Source organism: Typopeltis vanoorti, chromosome 7, assembly GCF_054136105.1.
Source record: "Typopeltis vanoorti isolate ZY-2024b chromosome 7, IOZ_Tvanoo_1.0, whole genome shotgun sequence".
NCBI lineage: Eukaryota > Metazoa > Arthropoda > Arachnida > Uropygi > Thelyphonidae > Typopeltis > Typopeltis vanoorti.
In genome coordinates, this window is record NC_143555.1 from 120441103 (window position 1) to 120467730 (window position 26628).

The 26628-nt window shown below is 36.7% G+C and overlaps 1 protein-coding gene across 1 annotated transcript in view; it reads right to left on the bottom strand.

The window, feature by feature from the left end:
- LOC150105003 (uncharacterized) overlaps positions 1-26628 on the bottom strand; it is a 112883-nt gene that overhangs the window by 12818 nt on the left and 73437 nt on the right. The window contains exons 3-10 of the mRNA XM_090396093.1: positions 20479-20612; positions 20156-20228; positions 18998-19171; positions 17883-17993; positions 15791-17509; positions 13813-13941; positions 11429-11533; positions 7398-8630 (exon numbers count right to left, since the gene is read on the bottom strand). Of these exons, the coding sequence (XP_090252219.1) occupies positions 7398-8630; positions 11429-11533; positions 13813-13941; positions 15791-17509; positions 17883-17993; positions 18998-19171; positions 20156-20228; positions 20479-20612 (3678 nt within the window). The remainder of the gene's footprint in view (positions 1-7397; positions 8631-11428; positions 11534-13812; positions 13942-15790; positions 17510-17882; positions 17994-18997; positions 19172-20155; positions 20229-20478; positions 20613-26628) is intronic.

Genomic DNA, 26628 nt, shown 5'->3' on the forward strand with positions numbered 1-26628 from the left:
TTGTTTACTGATAATGCAAAATTAGGTAGAGTAATAGTTAATCAAGGCGATTTGGAGAGTTTATAAGATTTAAATGGCTGTCAGTATGGTCAAAAGATAATGGGTATCAGTTTAATGTGAAGAAATGTCAAGTTATGATTTGGGATAAATAGATTACAAGTTGTGTACTACATTGATGGAACTGTACTCCAGGAAATAGATAAAGTTAAAGTTTAGAGGGCATATTGCTAAGGTAGCTCATAAGATTACTTGGCTATTGAAGAACACATTAACAAGTAGAGATAAGGAAGTTTTATTCCTCTTTATAAGGCCTCAATATGCCCACATCTGGATTGCTGTGCTCAGGTCTAGTCTCCTGGGTTTCTTGGGGATGAGAAAGTGGTGGAGAGGATTCAGAGGCAAGCAACTAATATGGTGAGTGGTCTGTGGAATGTTCCTTATGAGGATAGATTGAGGGTGTGGATTGCAGCAGTTGGTTGATAAGAGAAAAAGAGGGGATATGATAGAAAGTTGCTTAAAGAGTTTTATAGTTGTGTACTACACTGATGCAAGGGAAATGTTTCAGCACTTGGCTGAAGGAGCCAGAACAAGAGGTTGTCCCTGGAAGTTGATTGAAGATTTGGTTAGTAGTGGTATGAGGACTAGATTTTTTGCTTTGAGAGTTGTGAATGAGTGGAATGGATTGCCAGAGTCAGTTGTGAGTGCCTTGTCTGTTAATGGGTTCAAGTAGAGCTATGATAGATTGTGTGGATAGTTTGGGTTACCTGCAATGAGTCTTCGACTCCATGGAGGTGCCCATATAATAAAAAAATAATAATAATAATAATCTTGGTGACTTCCTACCCCTTTTACATCTCCATGGAACCAGATGACCAAATTTTGTATGCAGTAGTCCAAATGTGGCTTATAAAGGATGGTAATAATTTCAATGACCCTGCTTGTTAGTATGTTCTTCAACGACCAAGTAATCTGATGTGGTATTTTAGCCACCTTTGCAAAATGTCTCTCAACTTTAACTCCATATCCACTTATTACCAAAGTAAATATTAAATTCCATCAGCCAATGTGAAATTAATATTTCCAGTCTTTCTGAAGATATCTTCTTCAGTACTCTAGGATTTCCTACCAGTTTCTTAGTGTCTCGTAAATAAACATATAATTGCTATAAAAAATACATTTTTGTTAAATTTTGTAAGAAAAATTTGCCGAATGAAATCAAAATTGAATCACGTGCATATCCCAAATTCCAAATTTTATTAAATTCCATTCATAGATATCAGATTTATAGCAATATATATTGTACACCCACAGATGCGAGACCTTTTGACACTTCTGCATGTCAGAAGAAGGGGGGGAATCCATTCCGATAATAGGGTAATCAATATGTCTTGTGGGATGAGTTGTTAATTGTCACACGTCGGAAAATTAACTTTTCTTTTATGAACATTGTAGTTTTTAAAGCGGTGACTATTTTGCTTGGATAACAATTGGAAAATTTTATGTATAAAGCACCTGATTTTTATTGTTAGCGACCAATTCCTACATCCTTTATTTCTTTCTCCCATTCAGCATGAACTGACTATTCTCGGCAATCTGCCAACCCTGGTTCTATGAACTATGAACATACAATATATATAAATATATATACAGTACCGTCGACAGGGTGTAGCATAGATGCAGCCTGCCTCACGGCAGTACTTAATAAGGGTGCTCGTTCAGCCATATTGCGGTAGGCGCCATCGCTACACTAACAATTCCTGTTAGCGTAGAAAGTACAGAAAGAAGTTTTTCCAAGCTTAAACTGATTAAAAATTATTTGCGAACAGCAATAACCCAAGAAAGATTGGTTGGTCTAGGAACTATAGACCAACCAATCTTTCTTGGGTCATTGCGGACATAGCTTATAATTTACGAGTATATTTAGAAGTGCTTATAAACAGTTTTATTGTGCGCTCAGTGGTGTAGCTAGAGCTTTTGCCACCTGGGGCAGTCCCTGAGTTTGCTGCCCCTCTCAATACTCACCAAAATACTACAAAAAGTCAAAACGACGTATTGGGAAATAAATTAAAATATTGTAAATTTGACATTCTAAAATGTTATTTTTCTTGCTTTTCTCTTAGCAAAATCGTCGATGGCATTGGCGAAGTCTATTTCATAGTAATGTAGGTAATTCTTAATCAATTTATTTAGAAAAAATCCTCTCACAACTAACAACACACAGCAATTGTGAGGAAAATTCGCAGTAGTATTACAATATTCGGAACTGAGTTCTCGAGACTGTATTTTAGAATTAACTGCAATAGTTCAAAGTGCCGCTCGGGACGGACGCCCCCTCCGTCCCTCCCTAGCTACGCCACTGTGTGCAATATCCCCGTAGAGCAAACATTTAATTAATATTATTATGTAATCGTTTTGCATTAATGTTTCTCTTGTAATAAAAACAAAATAGCAATTGGACATTTTCTTATATTTTTGTCTTATAATCCAACAGGGGCGATATTTAATTGTTTGCCTCAGAGCGCGATCTATGTTAACTGTTAACTTCTGTGGCTTGATGGATGTCAATCCCGTGGATTATGATCCCGTCATCGGTATGAAAAAGACTTATTTTAAAGGTTAGCGAGCACTCGGCTCACCCTGATTAGGGCAATGCGGAAGCGCCTGAGCCGAAAGGTAGTGCAGCTTTCGGGCGCTTAGAAAACTCCTGAATGAGTTGCTCGGAATGAGAAGCTGCTTAGGTGAAAAAGTAGCGGTAGTGTTACGAAGCAATGTGGAAATATCTGGGATATCAGCATCGAGATGCAGGATAGCATGTCATTGGGTGATCATGGAGAAGATGACTTGAGCATTCCTGAGGAATTTCTTAGTGTCGGCTTGGCTGGGGTTCATCTTGCTAAAGGCTATTAGCATCTCCCCAAGTGAGGCAGCAAGAATCTGTGCAGAATTTTCATTGTAATCTGTCGAGGCTACGGGTAAAATCCGCGGAGAGACCGCAGAAGCGTATGTTTTATCGGCGGGAACACTCCGCACTGTGACTTCCGGCGAAGGTTTCGTGTCTTGAATCTCAGTGGGCGGAGCCAACGCCGCTCTAGTCTTCCGTTGGTTAGATGGGTGAATTGAGCAGCCTTTAAAATTTGCTGGATGGGGGCCGCCACAATTCGCACATTTAGCAGGTGTAGACGATGATTTTGTGCAAGTGTGCGAGGGATGGTTGTCACCACACTTTACACACCTGTAATCTGCTTTACATAACTTTTGTGCATGCCCAAATTTTTGGCAGCGGTGGCATTGACCGGCGGATGCCTTTCTTCTGAGTGGTTCGGTCTTGATGACTAAGTTGCAGACTATAGTAAGGTCGTAAATTGCTCTGTGGTCTTTACTGATCTCCACTAAGACCAGAGGCATGGGGCGCTTGTCTGCGCGGTACATGCGCGAGATCTTAATTGGTTCAAGACCTTGTGATCTGAGGTCCGTAGCTATTTCATCAGTAGTTATGGTTTCTGCCAGACCTCTGATGACTACCTTAAGGTTTTTTTCGCTTTTTAGTTGGTAGGTGTGATATGGGACTTTCTGTTCATCCATAAGTCTGGTGAGCTGGCGGTAGTCCGTTTCTCCTTCGGGCTGTATGCGGACTCCATCGTCGGTGTTTTTAGCTGATGAGAACTTGATGTTATTGTTCTTCATCGTCTCAGCAAGTGACGACCAGTTTTCTTTAGCTCTCAAGATTACTGGCGGAATCCTCTCTTTGGGCTGTGTCAATGTCCCTGTTCTTTCATCAGCTAGCGCTGATGTATCCATTGGAGCTGTAGTTTCCGACGTCTGAGGTATTATTTCAGGATCTGTTGCAGGGGATTTTTTCTTTCTCTTCTTCCGTTTAACTTCCTGAAAGCTACTGGAGTTTGAAGGAGAGATGTCTTCAGTAGTTATTGCTGGCTCGCAGGCGTTGTCATGTGAAGGTTGAGGAAGTTTTGAGGGATGGGTATCCTCTGTCTCCGCTTCAAGGATCTGGTGTGCTCCGATTTTATCTGGCCATTTTTTGTGTAGCAAGTTGCCTAAATCCCTGAATAGCGTCAAAAGTTCCTGAAAATTGAGATCGTCGAAGGACTTATCCATGGCTAGGCTTATGAAAACGAAATAGAACTAAAAGTCTTACCTGCTCTGTTTATCGAGCACGAACCTACGGTACAGTAGTAAACTCCGATTGAACTGCTGGACTGCTCTCCCCTCAAGATAGATATGAAATAACTCTGAATTAAGCATTAAAAACAAAACTTAACTTCACTGCTGTAAAACTACAAGGAGCGCTGATAAACACGTCTGTACTCAGTAAACACTATCATCAATATTGCCAAGATGCAGAGCGCGATCTAATCTGGCGACTGCCCTATATATATTGCCGATACGCCCCCCCCCCCCCCCTACAAATGGTCCGGCTGAAACAAAAATTGCAATCGCCAGGTAAATGCAAAAATTATTCTGAATCAAATTCGTCCAGCGAGTGTTCTGAAATAAGCGTAGCACATACGGACGAACAAAACTTAAGGGTTTACGTATTTTGCGTAATAATAATATTCAGTAAAACAGCCTATTATGTGTTTCAATTAATGATTTTTGGAATGAGACAGTATTAATTTAAAATCACCTAAAAATAGTTAAGCATAATTCACAGCCGATATGTAGTTACTGTATCAGATGACATATCATTTTTTTTTTCTAGTAAAAAGCAAATTCCATTACCTCCTCGGTAATGGAACATAATAATAACACGTGAAGGTACGTTGATTTGTTAGGCTATATACGAAAGTTTCTATGATAAAATTAATTTATAATTCTTTTTTGCAGATGTGCGAGGTAAAAAGAGTGAAGACACAAAAAAAAATACAATTCGGTATTAAATGCAACCGAAATCATGATTTCACCCAGAGCATACAGTTTATCAGCTAATAAACATAAATATGAAAGTGCTTTGTTTTACAGTATTTTTACTTTTAATTTTTATTATTTTTTTAACCAATTTGAGGGAGTGATTAATGTACAATTTTAATTTTTAGCTACTGAATCAAATGAGAGAAAGAGGTTTAATTTCCTTCCGAAGTTTTGGTTATGCTTGCCAGAATTTCCCTAATAGGCAATGCATATGATCCGTGGCAATAGTAACCTATGCTATTTTACTAAATTTGCAGTTAGAAATAAAAATTTTCGACGTACAATTATTAGATATATTAAAACCTATACCAAAACCAACCAACAAACAAAAGTGCTTATTATTATTTTTCCTGATACCTCCAAGGAGTCCGAGGACTCATCGCGGGAGGATACATACAACTGTCTCAACCACTACACCGAACCTCTGCTACGAATCATCTCCATCAACGCCATCTACCGCCCACCACAACTAGTATTTTTTGTCTGTAAATTGCGTGTGTTCTGAAAGGCCGATTTGTCTGTCTATTTACGTTGAAAATGGAAAGATATGGATTAAATTTTTTTTGATAGTTACCTTAATGTGATTTATCAAGCACCGAGTACTTATTTGTTTAACTGAAGCGAATGAGTTAATTTTGTAAACGGCAAGGAGATTATTTATTAACGTAGCTGTAGAAAACCAGTTCAAAGTCAACTCGCCCAAATGCGCACGCATACCGCTAATAATAATAATAATTATTATTATTATTATTATGACACATCCAAGGACTTATCGAGAGATGACACTCTATCCCAACTATACGCAACTCACCATCTCCCCCGATCTTCTGGTAAATGATTTAGCTCTTCTGAAATTAAAAGAGCTATTTTTAAAATTATTTTCATATATTGTAAAAATATGATTAATCATATAATATTCTCAAACTGTTTACAAGAGAGGGAATAAAGTTTGTCTCACCTAATATATAATTCAAACTGGGGCTTACTAAGACCGAGAATCTTTTGTAGTGGTACATTAATACATGGAGATGTTATATCATAACATCTGAATATTGGAGTTGTTTAAAAGTAGGATTTCTTATATATATATATATTTTTTTTTATGAATATAATCTTTATTCGATGAATAAATATTGACACACTATGGTGAAATAGATGAGTGCATTCCCATGCCTTCTTTTTGTTCATTATATCCATTTGGGCAATACTGTATGTTGAGGAGTTCGTGAAATTCGAACCTTTGGAGAGGATACAAGATAATCAGTGCATCGTCGTCAGTGAATGTTTCAAGCAGAAGTATGATTAACATTTAGGTATTGTATGACATAAAATTGCCGGTTTGAATCTTCTACTACGAAAGGAACCTTTATAAAGGAGTTAAAGTTGAAGGCGAGTTAATCGATCTCATTTTAATTCGGAAACAAGGTTTTAATCCCGCACGAACTAGAAAGAGAACCCACGCAGTTAGTAGGCATAATAATACATTGGACATGATAGCCTTAATGCCTTGTTACCGTAATTAAAAGTAGTAAACCAAATTGAAGCTTGACACCTTTATGAGGGGAGCCAATTCGCTTTCGGGGGGGAAAAGTCAGTCGATAATGCATTCTTTATAATGCATCATTCCAATGGGAATGCTACCTCTTGATCCTTTTTAAAGGGTTTTTTCCCCTTAAAGAAAATGTTAATCTTTCGTTATTTAAAATATCTGATTTCATATATAGATAAAAAAAAAACCTCCATTGAATTAGTTAATAACATAAAAATCATCACCCTCAACCCTTGTTTATATCAGAAGGGTTCTGTCGTACTACTTGCAGTCCCACCCCGAGTTTTCTGCCATTATCACCTGGTCTCAGACATATAGGAAATGAATGATTGCATACTTCTAGAAATGTATTTATTATGCACATGCCAGCCATTGAATTAAAAACTTGAAATCAACAGCCAATACCGAGTTATATCCAATATCCTCTTCAATTCGCTGTGCATAGTTCGGTGAGATGTGGATCGGGAACAGCCTTCATTAAATGCTTTGGTCAATTCCATACAAGAAGTTCAGTTTGTCCGTACAAGCCTTCTCAGATGACGGCGATCTCGTTCCTGATAGACTATCTTTGGACCACAGTTGCACTTCTTAGAGAAGCAATGTGGGTTATTTTTCCACTGATTAAACATCATGATGTCTCACTTTTGGGGAAACCAGTCGGCTCTGCTGTTTTTGAAATCGTGATTCAGCAAGATGGGTAAGGTCCTTTGCTTTTCTCATTATGATCAACACTATTGACGATTACTGACCAGAAACATTCTTAAATAGTTCCCTAAAACCCGCCGTGACACGTGAACAAGTATTTTGCATATATACTGTGTAAATAACGTTTACGTACATCTACATAAAGGTTTATAATTAGGTGGCTGGTATGTGTAGTTTCTTATTTTAAAATTCAGATCATTATGAACAGTCCACTCACCTCGGGGTTATTACGTGCTTCAGTCTGCAGATGTATCCATGACGTCTCATATCCTTCTTTGTGACATAACTTCCTTTCTTCTCTATCTCTCCTCCAGTTATTCCTTTTCCTTATAGGTCTGCTGGCTATTCTGTCCTCTCTAAAAGTATTTTTCTTGCTTCCATCACAGAGAATGATCTGTACAACAGATTTGCTATTAGAATCATTTGAGCTTCGATGATGATTGACCAAATGGCTTTCAGTACTATCTTTAACTGCCAAACTTTCACCAGCCCTTAGTTTTGTGGAAATAGGTGATAAATTGATCAATTTCTCATCATCCGAGGTATATTTACACATTTGTTGCTCTGGAAATGGCTGATTTTCTTGATAACTTGTTGCTACACTATGGAGAGGAAGTTTTGTAGGATGAAGAGGTATAGTTTTGACTTTCTTAGGGATTTTATCTGGAGATTTGAGCTTCTTTTCTGAAGTTTCTATCATCACTTTCGAAAATTCATTTGTTTCAGCATTTGAAATAGCTCTTGGTGTGCTGGACGCAGTATTTGGATTACCTTTAGTAAAAACTCCATGAATGTGGCCCCTGTTTCTGGATGAACAGATATTTCCACAAGGCTTATTTTTCCTCATTCTCTTCTCTCTAAACCTGCGACCCGTTTGACTTCCGGCATCAGAAGTAGGCAAACTATGGGAAGATGCTGATAAGCTTTTTGTCGAGCTGACAGTACACAAACGATAGAAATCTCTATTAAACTCTTTGATTTCGGGTTGCAAGCAGGGACTTTCGTTCTCAACTGGAAGGTCGGAATGCGAGATACATGGGTCGCACTGGACTTTGGAAGAGTGAGGGATAGAAGGAGAGCATTGCGATTGTGCGGTTCGAATTTCATTTGGCATCTCAGCTTGTGAAATAATGGGAACAAAACAGCGAGTTGGTACTGGACGTTCAATAGATGGAGAAAAACCTTCACCATTTTGGACACTGGGGATATGGGTGATGGAAGTCGGCCGTCGAAGTCTTAATTGGAAAGTTTTATTTTCTTTTGAACTCTTTGGAATATGAGCTGTGGAGGATTCAGAAATTCCATTAAAGGAACGCCATCTGTTTTCATCCTTTGAAGGCTGATTTCGTACATTTTGTTTGTGAGATTTAATATCAGCAGCAGTAGATTTCGTTGTACTCTTGGTATCTTTTTGAAGGAATAAATTCCACGAGCAGACTTCCTCAGCCGGCTAGAAGCAATTTAAAAAGAAAATTAAATAAGTAAAAATAAATAAAGAATTCTTAGACATTAGATTTACTAGTTAAATGTACGTGGGAGTGCATAAATTTGTTTGCTTGAGTAATATTATTATAATAATACACCCAACTTATCCCTATCGAAGAGAAGAAATAGATATGTCGAGTATTTTATAATATAGCTATAACCTATATCCTAAAATACTCGCCAACCCCTCCTCCCCTCCAAGAGATCATGTCTACCGTTTGAATGTAATGTATTTAGATGAAAATTGTGTCACGTGTTGCTTTTGCTACCTCTCGCCCATTGTTTTCTTCTTACCATGGACATTGCAATGCAATGATAAGAACTATTATAAGGTATTTTCTGACTGAAGATGAGTTAGCCAGTCACATATAGAAACGGAAGAATTTTTCCTTTCGAGAACACACGCAATTAATATGCACATTTGCCCCAATATAGTGCCTAACAATACCTTCTCTGCTGTGGCTAAATAGTAGTATGTAAATGTGAATATAGACGAATCTTCTCCTCTGTAAGAAATACAACTATATAGAAACTTTTAGATATTTCTACACTGTGGAGTTTTCTAATATTTATAATAATTCTTACAATGATCACACACTCGACTTATCCCTATAGAAGAGAAGAAATAGATATGTCGAGTATTAGAATATAGCTATAACTTATATCTTAAAATACTCGACGCCCCCCCACCTTCAAAACATCATGTCTACTGAGCTTTTCAATATAATGTATTTAGATGAAAATTGTATCACTTGTTGCTTTTGTTACCTCTCGCCCAATGTTATCTTCTTAGTAAGTTGTATAAGCTGCAAGTTATCATCTTAGTAAGTTGTTTTCTATTGGTCTGTCGTTTGATCGAGAACTTCTCCTTAAATAGCAGGAATTAGGGCAATTAGATTTGATATGCATCTTCCTTTTATAATATCTTAAAACCAAAGAAATGTTTTGGTTAGTCTTCCTGAGGAGATGTCCCATAGTGCAGGAGAGGGGTGGGGACGAAATGTTTGCTCTTCATTTGTATTTGGTTAATTGGGATTATGGCCGATGCAACAAAGGTTACGAAGCTAGTGTATTATTGCTGTTAATTACAGGTGTTCTTCTGACAGGTGGGAAAAGCAGAATTTCCAGAAGAAAAAAATCCTGTCACATCCTTATGAGACCAGTAACTCACCCTAATAAAGATTTTTTTTGCATTCTAGACGGAAATCTAACTTAGATGTTTGCAATGAAACGACATTGTCATTATCAACAAGCTGGGAGAGGGTGGGGTTCCTGAGTTAGAAAGATTGAGTTTGAATCTCGTCCAGGTTGCGAAAAACTTGTATGAAGACTTTTCAGCTCAGGTGAGTTAACTGCCTTCATGCGGTGAACAAAAAGTTGACTCCCGCAAAATAAACAAACCTGACAGAGAATGCAACATTGATAGAAGACTGATACAACATTGATGAAACAAGGATTAATCCAATATCATGCGAATGAGGCTTGTAAAAAAATTCAAGTTACTTGGACATAATAGGTCATTGATGGCCTAATACGGAGAAAGGTGGGATGGGATATCCAGTTACTTCGGCTAATTATTTTAAAATGTATTTCTAATTATTTGGTTATAGAAAACATTCAGTTATGTCCATGACTTGTTCAAGGCAAGGAATTAAATAAGTCTGCATAGCCCTTTGGAGGCTGCAATGACACTCAAAAAAGAGATTTGATTCCTGTAATCACTAAATGGTAAGAAATCCGATTTCTGAGTTAGTCGATCGTTGGCGAGAGCAAGCAGGTTTACGATGATGAAAGGAAGTGATTGAAACCTACTAAACAAATCAAGACAGAGATAAACATGCACATTGATAGACATAGTAAACTTTGTAATGTTATCATGCGAAAGGAACTGTTGTTTTGGAATATTAATGATTGGAAAAATAATAATCATAATAATAGAACTTGAGGATAAAGAATTAATGCAGTTTTCAATTAAAAGCACAAGGTTCCTTCTGTAGCACATAAAATTGTATCATAATGTTTTTTCCTAGGATTCACATAAGAGCAGATGGGCAATAGAACCTTCTCTTTTCTAAGAAGAGAAGATTCTATTGAAGATGTAAGTTTGGTCAGCATTGATAAAAAATATACACAAGTCAGACCTCGGACAATGTGAACGTGACACCATCCAGCATTGTTCAAACTTAGCATTGCACTGAATCTGCATTCAGATATTTAATTTAATGAACAGTTAGACGGCCACAACTGCATAGAATGAACTATTTTGAGTAATTTCTCGTTTCTTGTGTTTAAACTTTTAGTTACCTTTGACCACTGAAGATGTAAGTCAAACAACTTACGAAACTTGTCGGGTTTGTTTTTTATTGTTATTTATCTTAATAAACATGTGGTCCAATTACCGGACTCTTTCTTATGAACTGCTAAACCACAGAAACCTACGCCTACAAGAAAGTTCATATAATTTCTGAAACTTGAAATACGCACTGCACTACGAGATGGTGGTATGGTCTTATTAGTTTTGTCTTTCAATGCAGCTGTCAGTATGATGCAAATCAACACAATTTTATTATATTTTATTTATTTATTATTATTATTTGTACACGAATTTATATTATATAATCTTGTACCTATAAATATTTAATTTTAGACTCCCAAGTATGGGTTCAAAATAATTAGACACACTGCTTTATAAAGAACGGATTACAAATGTGAAATTTTAAAAATCATCTGTTCAATAAAACTTCATGATTGAATTTATCATACCTTGGTTTCCGTAGGAGATTGTTCGGCTTTCTGCAACCACTGTTCCACAAACCTCTTTCTTTCCATTTCAGAGTCGGTCTCATTCTCACTTGTGAGATCCGGATCCTGTTTATTGTAAATAACAATTAATATCGCCATATTATCATCAAAACTATTTGTACATTCACAGCATACATCTAATCATCCTTTTCAGTTATTTTAATACAAAAATTGTAATTGCTGTTTCCGGTTTTTTTTTTTTTTTTTTTTTTTTTTTTTAATCGTCTGATCAGTCTGTAAAAGTTGCTACTGAATAAATAAATAAATAAATAACGCTTATCTAGTTTGTAGGACTACAGCCATAGGTATTATTTTAGACAGGATTTTGTCTCTAGAATGAAAATATTAATATTATAAATGTATTATACACACCAGTATTAAAGAAGACATCGTTTTTACATCTGGATTCAGATGACAGTAGGCTTAAGGTGCCTACCCTGTTGGGTAGGCACCTTAAGCCTGCTGTCATCTGAAAAACGAATTAATACCTAGAAGTGCATATCACCATAGGCTGCATCATTTATCTACGTGTCTGTAAACAGCAAAGGTGCATTAAGCACAGGCAGTTGACGATAAATCCAATGTCCGATTCAAATTTTAGTTTGGAGAGAGGCGATTTGGATATTGCGCGGATTAAAAATACTTTTTTTAAACAATTTTGTTTATTAATATAACTAGAGTTTTAGCGCTCATACGGTGATAAAAGACCGCCCATTTGTTTCTTAGCAGATCGTGGATCTGGGATATAATTTGGACAAATGCTGAACGTTTATAGCAAGCCTAATTGTATTTTACTGACGACGTGTACTGTCACATAGCACTGGACAAGTGCACGTAAATATATATTGTTTACACTAAGATGAACCATATTAAAATATCTTACTATATTAAAAGATTTACTTCAATTTTTCCTTAATTTATTTCAAATTTTAATCTGTACTCTAATTTAAGAAAAGTATGATAGTATTTATTTTATTCTTCTTCCTTTTTCGTATTAGGCCTATTGGCTTTTTACGGAGCTTTCCCTAAGCCCTTCCAAGCCGTACCAGTCCCGAGGATAAGGTGGCTAGCCCTATGCCTCCAGGTGTGTCCTATGTCTGTAGATGTGTGTGTTCACGGGGTCGGTTTGCCTGCTTGCGGGAGGAAAATCCCCAAATAAAAAAGGGGAAGGAAAACCCAGTAGTCCATGCCCAAGATCGGCTAACTTGGCTTCTAAAAAGATCCTCGTCAACGACGGGAATCGAATCCACGACACTCCTTTCCCAGGCATGTGGTTGCGAAGCGCATAGCCACTCGGCTAACTACGCGGACTATTTATTTTATTATTTTATTTTTATTATTATCTAACTAAAAATTTGTAGCGTCATTCTAGTCTGATTTCCTGGGAGAGGGCGCTGAACTGTTCCTATCTTTTATCGTTTGTACCAGTGGAGACATTTGCGCCATCTGACAAACAATTGCGGAACATTTCGACAGGTAATGTTTGTATATTCTCTGCATATTATTATTGTTACTATTACTACTGCTGCTACTACTAACAGAGGTGGATCAAGCGGGTGTCGGACTTGGCGGCCATCAGGGGCCCCCGAGCTATCTGGAAAAATTAAAAAAGATCTATAAGAACGACATAGATATTACGCATTTTAATAATGAATTGGAACAGTTTCTACTACTTTTAAAAGAAGACTTTTCCAAGCAGAGTGTGATAATTAAGTCATGACAATGTATGGTCGGGACCGCATATCAGTTCATTACCGTAAAGACAATGAATCAATTTAAAAAAATAATAAAATCACGCTTTTTATTTCCTTTAGAAAATCTATTGGCGCTGCATTTTTATTTTTTTATTATTCGTGATACCTCCAAGGAGCCCGAAGACTCATCGCGGGAGGACACCTATTGTACAACTCTCCGTCTCCACCGAACCTCTACTACCAATCATCTACATCAGCGCCATCTACTACCCACAACTACTACCACCACCACCACAGCTAGTATTTTTTGTCTGTAAATTGCGTGTGTTCTGAAGGGCCGATTTGTCTCTATGCGGGATAAAAAATCCTGCTACCTCTGTATGAGATCGGCTAACTCGCCTTCGATAGAAAAAGTCCATATAAAGATTCCTCCCGTCATGACGAGACTTGAACTTAGGCCTTTTCCAATTGAAGGGCGCAACGTACCGTCGTTCTTTCAATTGCGCTACGGAGGCATTTGTTCTACATATTGTCTGCTGGCATGAAATTCTTTTAATAATAATAATAATAATAATTCGAGTCATCGTAAGTCAGGATGTGCCTACAATATATAGCAAATGTGCACATAAAAGTAAACAGATGCATACTTACTCGGGAACATCGGTGGCTGGCCATGCCTACTTCTTCTTCATCACTTCCAGCTTGATACGAACTGGAAGAATAAACGGAGCTAACAGAAGTAGTGAGACTAGAACACTCTTCTGCCTTCCAACGTACTGCCTAATAAAAAAATTAAACATAAAATAAACTTATAAAGGTATTAAAAGGTGAAATCAATTTAATACTTCATGAAATGTAATGTCTTAGCAACGTTCTCGGTCAAAGATATCTTCGCCAGTGAAAGAACAGTAAGTTCATCCACTTAAGCTTGAATATTTTTGAAAGACTTCAAGTAAAAATCCTAAATTACAGATCGTCTATCGTTATTGATATTATTATTTCTTAAAAAATATTTTGTTGACAGAATGAAATTATTGTTAATTGACTATCACGTTTTATTTGATTGCATGCAACACAATCTTTTGGAAGTGATACTTGAAACTGTTGACAGCAAGGATGATTTCCAATAAAAATTAAGACATAGAATGATCACAGAAAATATTAATAGGTCCATAAATTCTCCACATCTGCATTGAGACATGCATTCCATTGATTTAACTTACTTCTTGGTGGTATTTTTCACGCTGATCATTGACGCCAATGGGGCTACCTCTAGAAATCCCAATTCTGTTTTCAAGGAATGAAAATATGGATGCCGCAAGGGAGAAGTCGGAATTGTTCTAATCCTTTCCAACTCGTTTGATGAATCATTTCCTTAGACAATTTTTTTTCCCGTTTTCCAAAATGATGCCATGCTGAACCTGTGAGTTTCTTCTGATATTTCTTCTTAATGACTGCATTACAAACTTTCAATGGATTCGCTTATACACGAATGTAAACAATAACTTCTTGTAAGCCGGTTTTCCTCGTGATAAAAAAGAAAAAAGAAAAAAAGCGAAAATGAAAACACTAACTTCTGTTTTATCTCGTAGCAATTGGTTAGATAGATCTCGAAATTTCCACCACCGTATGATCGAGTTGACTGACTCGCGTGACAGAAACCTTTTGTCACCATTCGCTATTCGAGTCAGAAAATCAATATTTGTTTCAGCAACTCACATCAAATGCTGCAGAGAGTTCCGCCCTTTTTTTTTTGGCTCTGTAGTTTGTATGCGTGACACCTACTGACAACAGTCGCTTTCAGAAAACGAAATTATGAAAACTGAGTGAGTCTATGAATGAATGACTCTCTCTCTCTCTCTCTCACACACACACACACACACACACACACACACACACACACACACATACACACACACAGGAAGGACACATACTCTTTCATTTTCATGCTACATTTGTCTTCTGGACCTAGTTATCTTTTATCTATCCAGCTACTTTTGAAATAATAATCGTCCTTGTGGAATTACAATCACTTATCGTTCATCAATATCATTTCAAAATGTTATCTAAACTTTTTATCTCATCATGCTTTCATACAGGTTTTAAATATTTTTCAATGCATATATTTTAAATATTGTGGTGTTTTCTACTTTATACCATTCATTCATTCTATTTTACTCCCTTTATACATTCCACGGTTTTTATGTTCATGGTTGTTTGTTACCATCCAACTTTAGACTGAAAACGTAATGACTCTAATGATTCCACTCATTAACTATAGTTTCTTAAAGTAGGTATTTTCCTCTATTATCCTTACATTGTAACTAATTTAACCATTACCTCAATTGTCATTAACTTAGCTATAACTTATACTTAAAGCATGTCAGGTCAAGAAAGCAGCCCTGGATAGAATAGCGAATATCAGCTGTTTTTCGGAGATAAAGAAAGATTAAAGAAGTAATCATTAATTACAAACATGACATTATCAGGAGGACAATTAAGGGAACAGTAAGCAGAATTTTATTTTTAATCTAGCAAAGTGTTAATTACTATTGCACTGAATGGACACACATAACTGAGGAGCTGTGGTTTATTTGTGTTTAATAAGATAGTTAAAAGTGCAACCTACCTCCTTTGCCAACTGGAAACTTCTTTCTGATAGGAGATCCACGTTGCGGTCAGTGGACCTTACTAAACCACACAAAAGGAACAAGGAAGATGGAGGACTTTCACTAACTTTGGCACTTCCGGTCAAGGCAGCCAGGTTGATGGTAGACTTCATACTGCGTAAAGCAGGATCCATGGAAGTCTCCAGCTTTTGTACTAAGTCTTTGAGATGTAGGACGGAATCCGAAGCCACCCTTTGTAAACCATTGGCACTCCTTGAACCGTCTGTGGAAGGGTGTTCTTTATTCATGGGTAAGCTGGAAGTGCTGTCATAAAGATGCCTGGAATTTGCTTCACAAAACCTAGAATCTCCAAATGACTCGCCCAACCTATCAGGAGAATCTAATGTGCAACATATTTCTGCCTCACTCTCAGAAGACAAAGTCCATGTGCTGTCTTCAAGACACCACTCACATGCTTTCTCCCTCCACAGTTCATCGTCTAGTTCTGTTGACGTGGACTTGTCAGCAGTTTGTACTTGTTCCATTCCACAGGACACATTTTTATCGTGGTGTTGAATACTTGATGGACTTTCCCCTTGGACTTTTAATGATTTCACAGCATCTTCAGACTCGTGACTCTTCTTCACTGGGGTTGACTCCAGTCTTGCTAACCAATCATTTTCTTGGCCGTTGAAATGCTTTTTAACTGCAATTTGTGGTCCAGAACCCTTCAGTGTATATCCACTACGAAGATCTTCATCCCAGTCACTAGCGAAATTTGACAAGGAGAAGCTCAAATGATGGAGTGGTCCCAATCCGCTATCTGAAGATGATGACATGGATCCATCAATGCACTCAATGATGCTGTCATCACTCGAGGTAAGTCCCAACTCATTTGCCAGGTACGGATGACGAACTTCCTTAACCGCTTCTGTACTAGCTACCATTCCATCTGCTTGAAGATCACTAGACATTGTCGAATATCCTTCATCTTTGTGTCGACGTCCGACCACCTCATTCACTGATACAGAACTGTCGCTTTCTGGCAGTGAAAGTAACACCGATTTGGCATCTGGGTTTTGTAATTCAATAGAAACATTGTAGGTCGGACTGGTCTCGGGCAGTCGACAAGTATCCACACATTCAACATCTTTCAAAAATCGAAGTGATGTTGGATTGTTCCCTCTTATGGTCTTTGTATCGATGTCTCTAGTATCATCTGCACTGAGGCTGTCGCGATATTTTTCACCAGATATTCCATGTCTTGAGGCGGGTTTTCTGATTCTGGATGTGCTGGCCAAAATAGGGTTATCTTTTCGGCAACTTTTCCTTAGAACTGCAGTTTTCACGACAGGACAATACGGAATTGTATTAGCGACATACATTTCAGCGTTATGTGTTGAAGCACGCGAAGAAAGGCCTTTAGCATAATGGTCAAATTCTCTTAAATTTATTTGTTTTTTCCTGTCAGAAAGTGTGAACTTCATTTCGCCAGAAGCACTGTCAGTGATATTCAATTTCATACTTTTCGTTTCCATCTCGAAGTCTGAGGCGCCATCTAGTGTACTACCTGGAGAACTTAAAGGTTTGCAATTATCTTTACAAGACTTATCTCGAAGAATGGATTTAAGTGAGACGGTTTGATTGGGGGCTCCTTCTCCAGATGGCGAATTTAATTTCTTTGGAATGGAAGGACTCCAAACGTTTTCATTTTTCAGGGCAAGAAGCTTCTGCATCACCTGAAACAAATTCGAAACATAAGCCATCCAATTTTTGTTATGAAAATTAAAGTTAAAATAAAGTTAAAAGCTTTTAAAGTTAAGGCTTGTTTCGTGTGTAACTGTGGGCACATTTTTCTCAACATTTAATACATAAACATTTCCTGCAGTCACAGCACGTGCTGCCATCTATGATCAGCATGTTTTACTCGTTCTCTTATTTTAATATTACATTCAGTATATATTTTTAGTTTATTATTAAATATGTCATACATTTACCAAAATTTTTGTAGCGTTTTTGTTATGTGAACATAGAGACACTTACATAAAATATTTCTTTCTTTTATCTTAATTCGGAAATTCTATTATTAAACTATCAGAGATTAATTCATACCTGTTCTTCACCATAATCGGGCGATGGAATATTGTGACTTCTGTTAGTGACTGCCTCTTGTTCTAGCTGACGAATATGACTCCGTAACATCTCACACTGTTCTTCGAGTCTCTAGAAAGAACATAAATATTTTAAAATAAAGTTTCACACACCAATAATTTAAATAAAGTGGTAAGCTCAGAAGTCATTTGTTTGGAAATAAAAAATTTCTAGTAAATTCATATTGGTAAATGTGGATATAAATCTCCAATAGGATTAGTAAAAATATGTTAAGGAGAGGTCTGAAGAAGGTGATTGCACATTGGGAGTGTTGTATATACTGATAATGTTGGATAATTTATATACTGATAATGTTATAATTTAATGCCAGCTGGTAGTCTAAATAGGAATATGTATTGAGCATGCGTGGAAGAAGTATCTCAAAAGGAGGATGCGGAATTGTACATAATTCTATTTTTTTGGGACCTTGCTATTCAATTTAATGAGTTCTTTAAAATGCGACGTTGGACTGTCTCTTTGGTAAGGGGAAGGAGACTTGAGTAGAATGATATTGTGGAGAATACGTGCGTTCACTGTTTTAGAGTTTAAAGTGAGCGTTCAGCATGTTGAGTAGCATATTAGTGAGACTACAGTACAAGCAAGCAAGAGGAAGGAGTTTACATTTTGAAGAGAGTACGAATATGAGAGAAAAAATAATAATAAAATAAAGAAAAAAGTGGACTGTTGCACGCATCAAAAAGACACTGTTAAGCAAAGATTATTCCTTTGTAGAAGGATTTGATTCACCTTTGATTCAAAATTGAGATACAACAACAACGAAAAAGTTCTGGAGCGAGTATTGAAGATAATATCGCCATTGGGAAATTCTTATTATGTAATTTCGGAATTTTGTAAATAAGCAGAGAGAGAGCTAGAGACTTTTCTTTAGTCAAGGGTTGAACCTATTCGATGTCTGATGATGATGATGATAATAATAATAATATTAACAACAACAACAACAACAACAATAATAATAATAATAATAAGTATTACAAAAATGCAACAACATTTTAATACTATTCATATATAATCCATAGAAATATTTATTTCCAAAATAATCACCAAACTTTTGTTACCTTCTGGGCGACCAGAGCCTGGACAACTTGACTCGCCACCTGTTGCAAGCATTTCTCATACTGAATTCGTTGTTGTTCATTTTCCTGTATAAGCAACGCATTTTCTCTTTGAAGCAGATGAATTTGCTTAAGTAGAATTCCACACATGGACTCTTCAGTTTGAGGATCACCATTCTACAGAAAACATTGACACATGAGATTACGGCCATCGTTCTGAATTAGTACACGAGACACAATCGCTGAAACGTAAGATTTTACGGAAACATTCAAATATCCAATGAGGGAAAACCACTTGTTCTTAAGATTAAAAGTTAGCATTCGTTTTTTTTGGTTTATTTTCGAATTAGTTGACTTTTATTAAGTAATTAATTCCAATATATAGATTAACGACTTTTTTTAATACTATAAAATTATAAATTTAATAAATAAAATTATTCTTTATACATTTATCAGATATATTAATGCTTATAATTTATTTTCAACTACTTATAATTATTTATAAAAATAACACGATATTATAATTATTTAAACTTTACAAAACGAAATTAATATAATTATTTACAATTTATAATAAGTATTTGAATGCAATTATTAATAATGTATACTTTTGCAAATAAAATTAATAATTTGCAATTATTTATACACAGCTTATTTATTTATTTATAATTAAATTACTTATTGTCCGTAGTAACATCATGATTCTGCCGTCATATATTCATCTTGAATTGATTGTTCAATCGACCGTGAGATGCGGTGATTGATTCATTCAATCCAATACCCTTGGAGGGTAATGGATGGCAATGCTGTAGCCAATGAAGTTCTGACTGAGGCTCGGCTATTGCTGTTACCCTCCTGCCATGATCAGAGCTTTAATAGCCCAATAACACCTTATCCATACACTGTCCTCTACAGATAACGGGGAAGATGAAAAGCATTCTTGCTTCGCCCCTTTAAGCCAGTCCTTATAAGGACTATAAGGATGATTCTGCCGTTAGAATTTAGACGCTGTTAACTGTGGAAGAGATTTTCATAATGTATGGAGATTTCTATTTAAATCTATTTAAAATAACCAGATGAACGCTGTTAATTTTATTAATGTTCTGTGGAAGAGATTTCTATTTAAAATTAAAAAAAAAAAAACAGATTTATTATAATCACCTCGGAGTGCTCGATAGATGGCGATTTCTCGACCTCGTTAGCGACCAACTGCAGTCTTCCTTCAAAGCTTTCTCTACAATAGAAAAAAGCGATCATTAATGGAACTATTCATCAAATACAAATGCATTCATTTCCCCCTAAAAACTACCATTTTATTTATATTTGAAATATCTGCTATTTTATTTTCTGTCGAGAATAACTTCATTTTATTTGAACCCCATTCGTACATTTCTTCTTAAATAAATAATATACTATTAATATTCATTCCGATAGATGGCAGCATAGTTTCATTATAACTTAGAAAACCAAGGTTAGCGACCTACTTGTCGTTACCCTTCTGGACGTGAGCCAATACGACCTTGCGGAGTTCGTTCTCACGCATCACTTCCTCCAGCCCCACTTCCGCATCCTTCCGTTGCATCCTCTCGTTATCCAGAGATTCCTTGATTGCTTCTCCCTTTCCAAAAAAAGAAAATGAATATTTTGAGACCAAGTATTCGGGACTGATTTTAAGATAACAGAAACAGTTCTACCATTTACCTAGAAAACAAGGAAACCCAAATTCCCGTGGAAAAGAGAAAGATGAGGCGTTTGTTTCAATTAACTTATTAAACTGGTACGTAAAAGAATGGTAAATTTCTGTTTTTACATAGATAAATTGGGGAATAGAAATAATATCAAAAATCAATAGTTTATCAATTCATTCCGATAGATGGCAGCATAGTTTTATTATATATTACATGTGAAGATTAGCGAAATTTCTTTATTAGCAGACGTTTCATTAACGACTATCCGAATTAACCAACCCGTTTTTATATTTTCACATTACTTAATCTTCATAGGCACGTTTGGAATTTGAAGAGTAATTTTTTCACCAAAAATGTAAGCTTAACTCTTTTTTTCGAATTATTGATTAAAGATAATGACAAACTTCAAAACTTGCATTCCATCGTTATAGGTCCGATTAATACGAAAGTTTTCTATCAGAAATATCGGAGCATTTTAGGATATATTTCGGTAAGCGAAATTCTTACTCAATTGTACATAAACAGCGCAGTAAAATCAGTCTCATTACTTTATGACCGCATGATAACAATAGTATCAAGCAATCACAGAGGCTTATTTATTGTGAGATCACATTCTTATTTATCTTAATACTTAAAAAGAAGCGCAAATCGATACTGTTCAACGCATCATAACCTTCTTAACCATGCATGAGAGGTTGCTTCATTAGTACCTTAATGGACAGAAAGTTAAGACGGACTTGATGGACTCATGCAACCACCTACTACCAAGTAGCATGTTGGGCCTCCTTTGACCAAGATTACCACTACTCCCATCTTGGCATTGACTTCGCTGGACCATGGAAAGTGTCTTGAGATATTCTGGGCCAACCAGATAAAATGACTTCCCGGTAGTCAGCGACCGAGTGAGACACTGACGTCGACCAGCAGATGTTGCGATCCACGTGATTGTTCGATGCACAGCGGTCGATGGGATTCAAATCAGAAGAATTAGGGGGGTCCAGGGAGCACACGACGTTTGGATATGCCCTTCGAACAATGCTTGCACAATGCGAGTCTTGCTTTGATGATACGGAGCGTTGTCTTGCTGGAAGAGTCCAGATCCATCGAGCCATATTCCTGGTCCGAAATAACCCCCAAGATAAGAATTAGTGCTCAACATATGTTCAACGGGGGGGGGGGATGAGAGGACCCTGCAATGTCCATGAGAACAATTCCTATACCAAGATATCGCACTATTGGCCTGTTTCTAGCCAACCAGGCTGGTCGGAAAAAGATCGGATGGTTAGAATGTTTTTGCGCACGAGTATTTCTTTTGATTATCGTTATTTTATTAAGTGTAATAAATTTCAGTTTGATTATGGGTAACTCACAACGAACTCGATTTTATAAATAGATCGTACTTATTTTTTATAATTATTTCTTCAAATTTCAGTGCACTTCGCATCTATAATAAAAAACTTAATACGACCTTTTTTAAAAATTTTAAAGTCTCGTCTTTTAAAAAAAAATGGAGCATTTATATTACAATTTATAGTTTGATTGTTTTGCAAATAGTAAATAAAAGTTGGGAAATTGTGGATGAGTTGCAGATTCAGTTATGTTTTTATTTATATTCAGTAAACTGCAGAGCAAGTGAAATGTCCAACAGAGTTGGCCACTACAAAGATGAAAGATACTTTGTTCATACAGAGAAGCAACATTTAAAGGGGAGAAAGAGGACATTTACATCAATGGCATCCAATTTTCTCCTAAGAGGCATATTTTCCAACAAAAAAAAAATCAAATGACACTAAAGAGTTAAGTGAACTATGATCAAAGTAACGTATTAAAATAGAGGATATTATGGATCCATCCATATTTTATAGCCAAATACAGAAACTTAAAAATTTCAATACCAGAAAACTTATGTGAACCTTCAGCATTGGAGTTGCCTTCGTTGGCATTACTTAAACTATTAGAGAGAGCGGTTCATACAACTTCAGAGAAGAGAACATTGAATAATAAACAGTGAGAAGTGGTCCTTAGAGAAAAGATGCCTTTACTGAAGGTCCTTATTACGGATTACAGCAACGTCGAGTGCGCGAGCTGTTTGCCAATAAAACAGATAACTTTGGTCACTTCTTCGGTGTTTGTTAATATCCTCCTAACAGAAAGTGAAGTAGATGAGTTTGCGGGGGGGGGGGATAGTTATGACTTGACCTCGTATTCTCCGTCGTATTCACTTCGGTACGACGAACTCTGTTAGTGACGCCGGTCAAGTGGAGCGTGCACTCCGACAATGCTGCCATTGATAAAGTTTGGAAATGTCGTGGTTGTGAGTCTTACGGTTCGCAGCTTTCCGATATTTCATCCACGAACGTTGCAGGCGACACAATTGCGGCTCAGAGTAGACCACCCATCTCATATGTCTGTCACTGTTATTGGCATGAAAGCCCTCTCTCTGTTCGTGTAGCCGTGGTGTTTCTATATTAAATCGGTCCGTACCAAAGGCCCTGATCCGGGAGAATGACAGCCTGTGTTAGGTCCCGCCACTGTATTTCTATTTCTCTCCCTTTCGACAAGAATTCAAGGCGATTGGGCTTCGAATTTCGTCCATCACGGGATGTGTCATTATCTTGAAGTAGCAGGTTCAACGAGCCCTTCCTTGCGTTGGTCGTTTTTCTATGTTGTCTTGACCTTCAGATTTGTGTTCTTGACCTTTACTCTTTTACCCCAATTCAAGATGATGGACTTCCCAACGTTTTAAATGCATTCGTTCACAAAAATATCTCGGAAAAAAAGGTTTAATGGCAGACATCCGACGTCACTGACAGTTTAGATTGAATGATGTACAAGCGACCACCCACAATGCCACGTGGTTTCTATCAATAAATCGCCACTTATATTCGTCCTGAGCTCCATGCCTCTCTCTCTCTCTCTCTCTCTCTCTCTCTCTCTCTCTCTCTCTCTCTCTCTCTTTCATTCGCTGCGTTGAGATGCAGTTAGAATGTTAAACAGAAACTTTTATTCAATATATTTACGCTTCAGATCGTTGAGCTACTAAATGCCCCCATTAATAAATCACTATCGTCTTCCTTCCATTTTTATTTCCAGCTATTAGGAGTTTTTACTCCACTGTATACATCCTGGCGACTACATCTGCCAACGTATTTAAACAAATGGAACACATTATTGATACGACGAAAAGGGAAGTGGACTGAAAAATATACAAGCACAAATGGGAAATGGAGAGAGGGAAAAAAAAATTTCAAGAAGGAGTGCCAAGGACATGGATCAGATCGCGAAAGTGATGAGCGTTGTAGGTTTTGTTGGAGAAGAAAGAAAAAAAAAAAAAAAAAACGATGAGAGTGAGAATCATTTGAACTGTACGCTTTGTTGTGTGTAACCATGGTAACCCCCGATGATTTTACCGTAATGTGAAACTTTAATAAAGAGGCGGATAAATAGAAGAAAGGCCAATACATCACGGATTTTTCTGTTTTGTTTTTTTTTTTTCTTTTCTTGGCTTCGTGCCAGAAAAAAAAAGAAGTTCTTTTTCTTCATGGACTGTCTTTGACAGTGGAAATCAATCTCTTGAGCCAATCCGTGATTCTGAGTCTTTCGATACGAAACAATTTGGAAAAGGGGCGGTGAGGGGGAAAGGCTGCAGTTCTCTCTCTCTGTGTGTGTGTGGGGGGGGGGGGGGAACAAAATATTTCTTTTCTTTCATTGACTTTCAATTCTATTATATTACTGTTGCTCGAAAGATAAAAAAAAAAACCCTCTAACCTGTAATTACCTGAAAAGGTCTTCACCCGAAAATGGCAGACTTAAAACATCTCAGCAAACAATAAGAACAACGCTGTTGACTTGGAACAACATACGAACTTCGATATTTTATTCTGATTTAACTAACACACACACAAGAAAAAAAAATCCAGTACGACTGCTAATATATTCATTAAAGAGAAAAAGTAATCTCTAAAAAATTCTACTTCTAAGTCTCTTTATAGTTTCAGAACAAAAACTAAAAGAAAACGTAGGCCATTCAATAAACCATTCTGTATCATAGCAACTAATTAAAATATGTCGCATTTAAATCGCTTTTGAAATGTACTGTACAATGCTACGAGGATGAAAGGATCTGTACTTGGATGTTCTCGATGTTAACGGCCTTGCCTATAAGGGACATTCGAATTTTTTTTTGGGGGGGGGGGGAGGTACTAGTAGGAAAAATTTTAGAAAACAGAGTTTTCTAAAATTATCAAGGAAATATTTAGATTATACAATTAATAACCTTACATATAAAACTTACGCAGAAAAAAAAAAAGAAATGTGTTACTCTGAGTATCATTTTTGGACTGGATATTTAATAGGAGTGTTTTAAATAAACTGTCCCTATTAAAATAAAAATTAAAACGAACTCGTCTGTCTCTGTTACAGTTCGAGAAAGTTTGGGAATACTCCACTTCCAGAAAAATTCTTTATAATCTGGATTTATGCAATAGACGTACGATGTTAACAGTTACAGAAGTAGCAGGCACACTTCCCATTTATTCCTTGGAAGCATTTCCTTGATAAGCCCATATAAACAGGTGAAACGCTAGAGGTAAATATTTGTTATATTAATTTTAAAATTGACCACGTTTATGGGTTTGAATCAACTCGAAAGTTCAGTGAAATTAAACTATATAACAAATAAAAAATGTTTACCAAATTTGCGACTTTTTATTTATGGATGTAGCTATATATATATGTGTGTGTGTGTGTGTGTGTGTGTGTGTGTGTGTGTGTGTGTGTGTGTGTGTGTGTGTGTGTGTGTGTGTGTGTGTGTGTGTGTTAAAGATACCAAGCTATTTTAAACCTGGTTTTACTCCATTTCCCAAGTAAGCAAACAGACAAATAAGTCAAGTTTGCGCCTGAAAGTATTGCAAGTCTAGGTGACCCCACACGTAGTGCAGGACCAAGGCAACTCGTGGTAAAGGTGGATAAGCTTTAATCACTATTCTTAATAGTTACCTTAATGCAAAGCACATCTACTGGAGGAGATGTATGATGCTATGTATTAAAGGCAAGGGGGGAGCCACTACCCAGACCGGTTTCGACCTTATGGATAAGTGAAACGGGTTCTAAAAATAAGACGATCTCGAGAGATCGCCCAACTCCGCGTTGTTCCACTGAGTGGAACAACGCGGAGTTGAGCCAGGCTAGAAATACCAAGATTTTAGTAATACAGAGCTTATAAATATTTTGCCAGAAGTTACCATAAGGTGTTTTAACCTTATTAAATAAAAATCTCAGGATGAGAGATAGATGTAGAAAGTATTTTACATTGGGTATGATAAATGTTAAAGATACCAAGCAATTTTAAACCTGGTTTTACTCCATTTCCCAAGTAAGCAAACAGACAAACAAGTCAAGTTTGCGCCTGCAAGTCTAATACTATTGCCTTTAATACATAGCGTCATACATCTCCTCCAGGAGATGTGCTTTGCATTAAGGATAAATATTAAGAATAGTGATCAGAGCTTATCCACCTTTACCACGAGTTGCCTTGACTTGCACTACGTGTAGGGTCACCTAGACTTGCAATACTTGCAGGCACAATATATATATATATATCTGAGACATATCTATTTCTTGACTAATTAATTTTAATCCTGTTCACCTCTTGGTAGACGAGGCTAAATAATATTTTTAAAATAATAATTTTAAAAATATATAAGATTCGCTATATTCCATGTAATCGTTTAATCTTGCTCATTTTAAAACCGGAAAGCGGAGCAACCCCCCATTCTTTCTATCACTTGGAAGGTTAGAACGTGCCTGACCAACGACAAAACTGATAATCGGCCATCAGTGTTAGTATGGAATCAGCCATATTTCGTATGGAAGTTGCCAGGTCCCATTCACCAGTGATTTAAGTATGGATCGTTATCTACATCCGTTTTTGAGATGGGACACGTG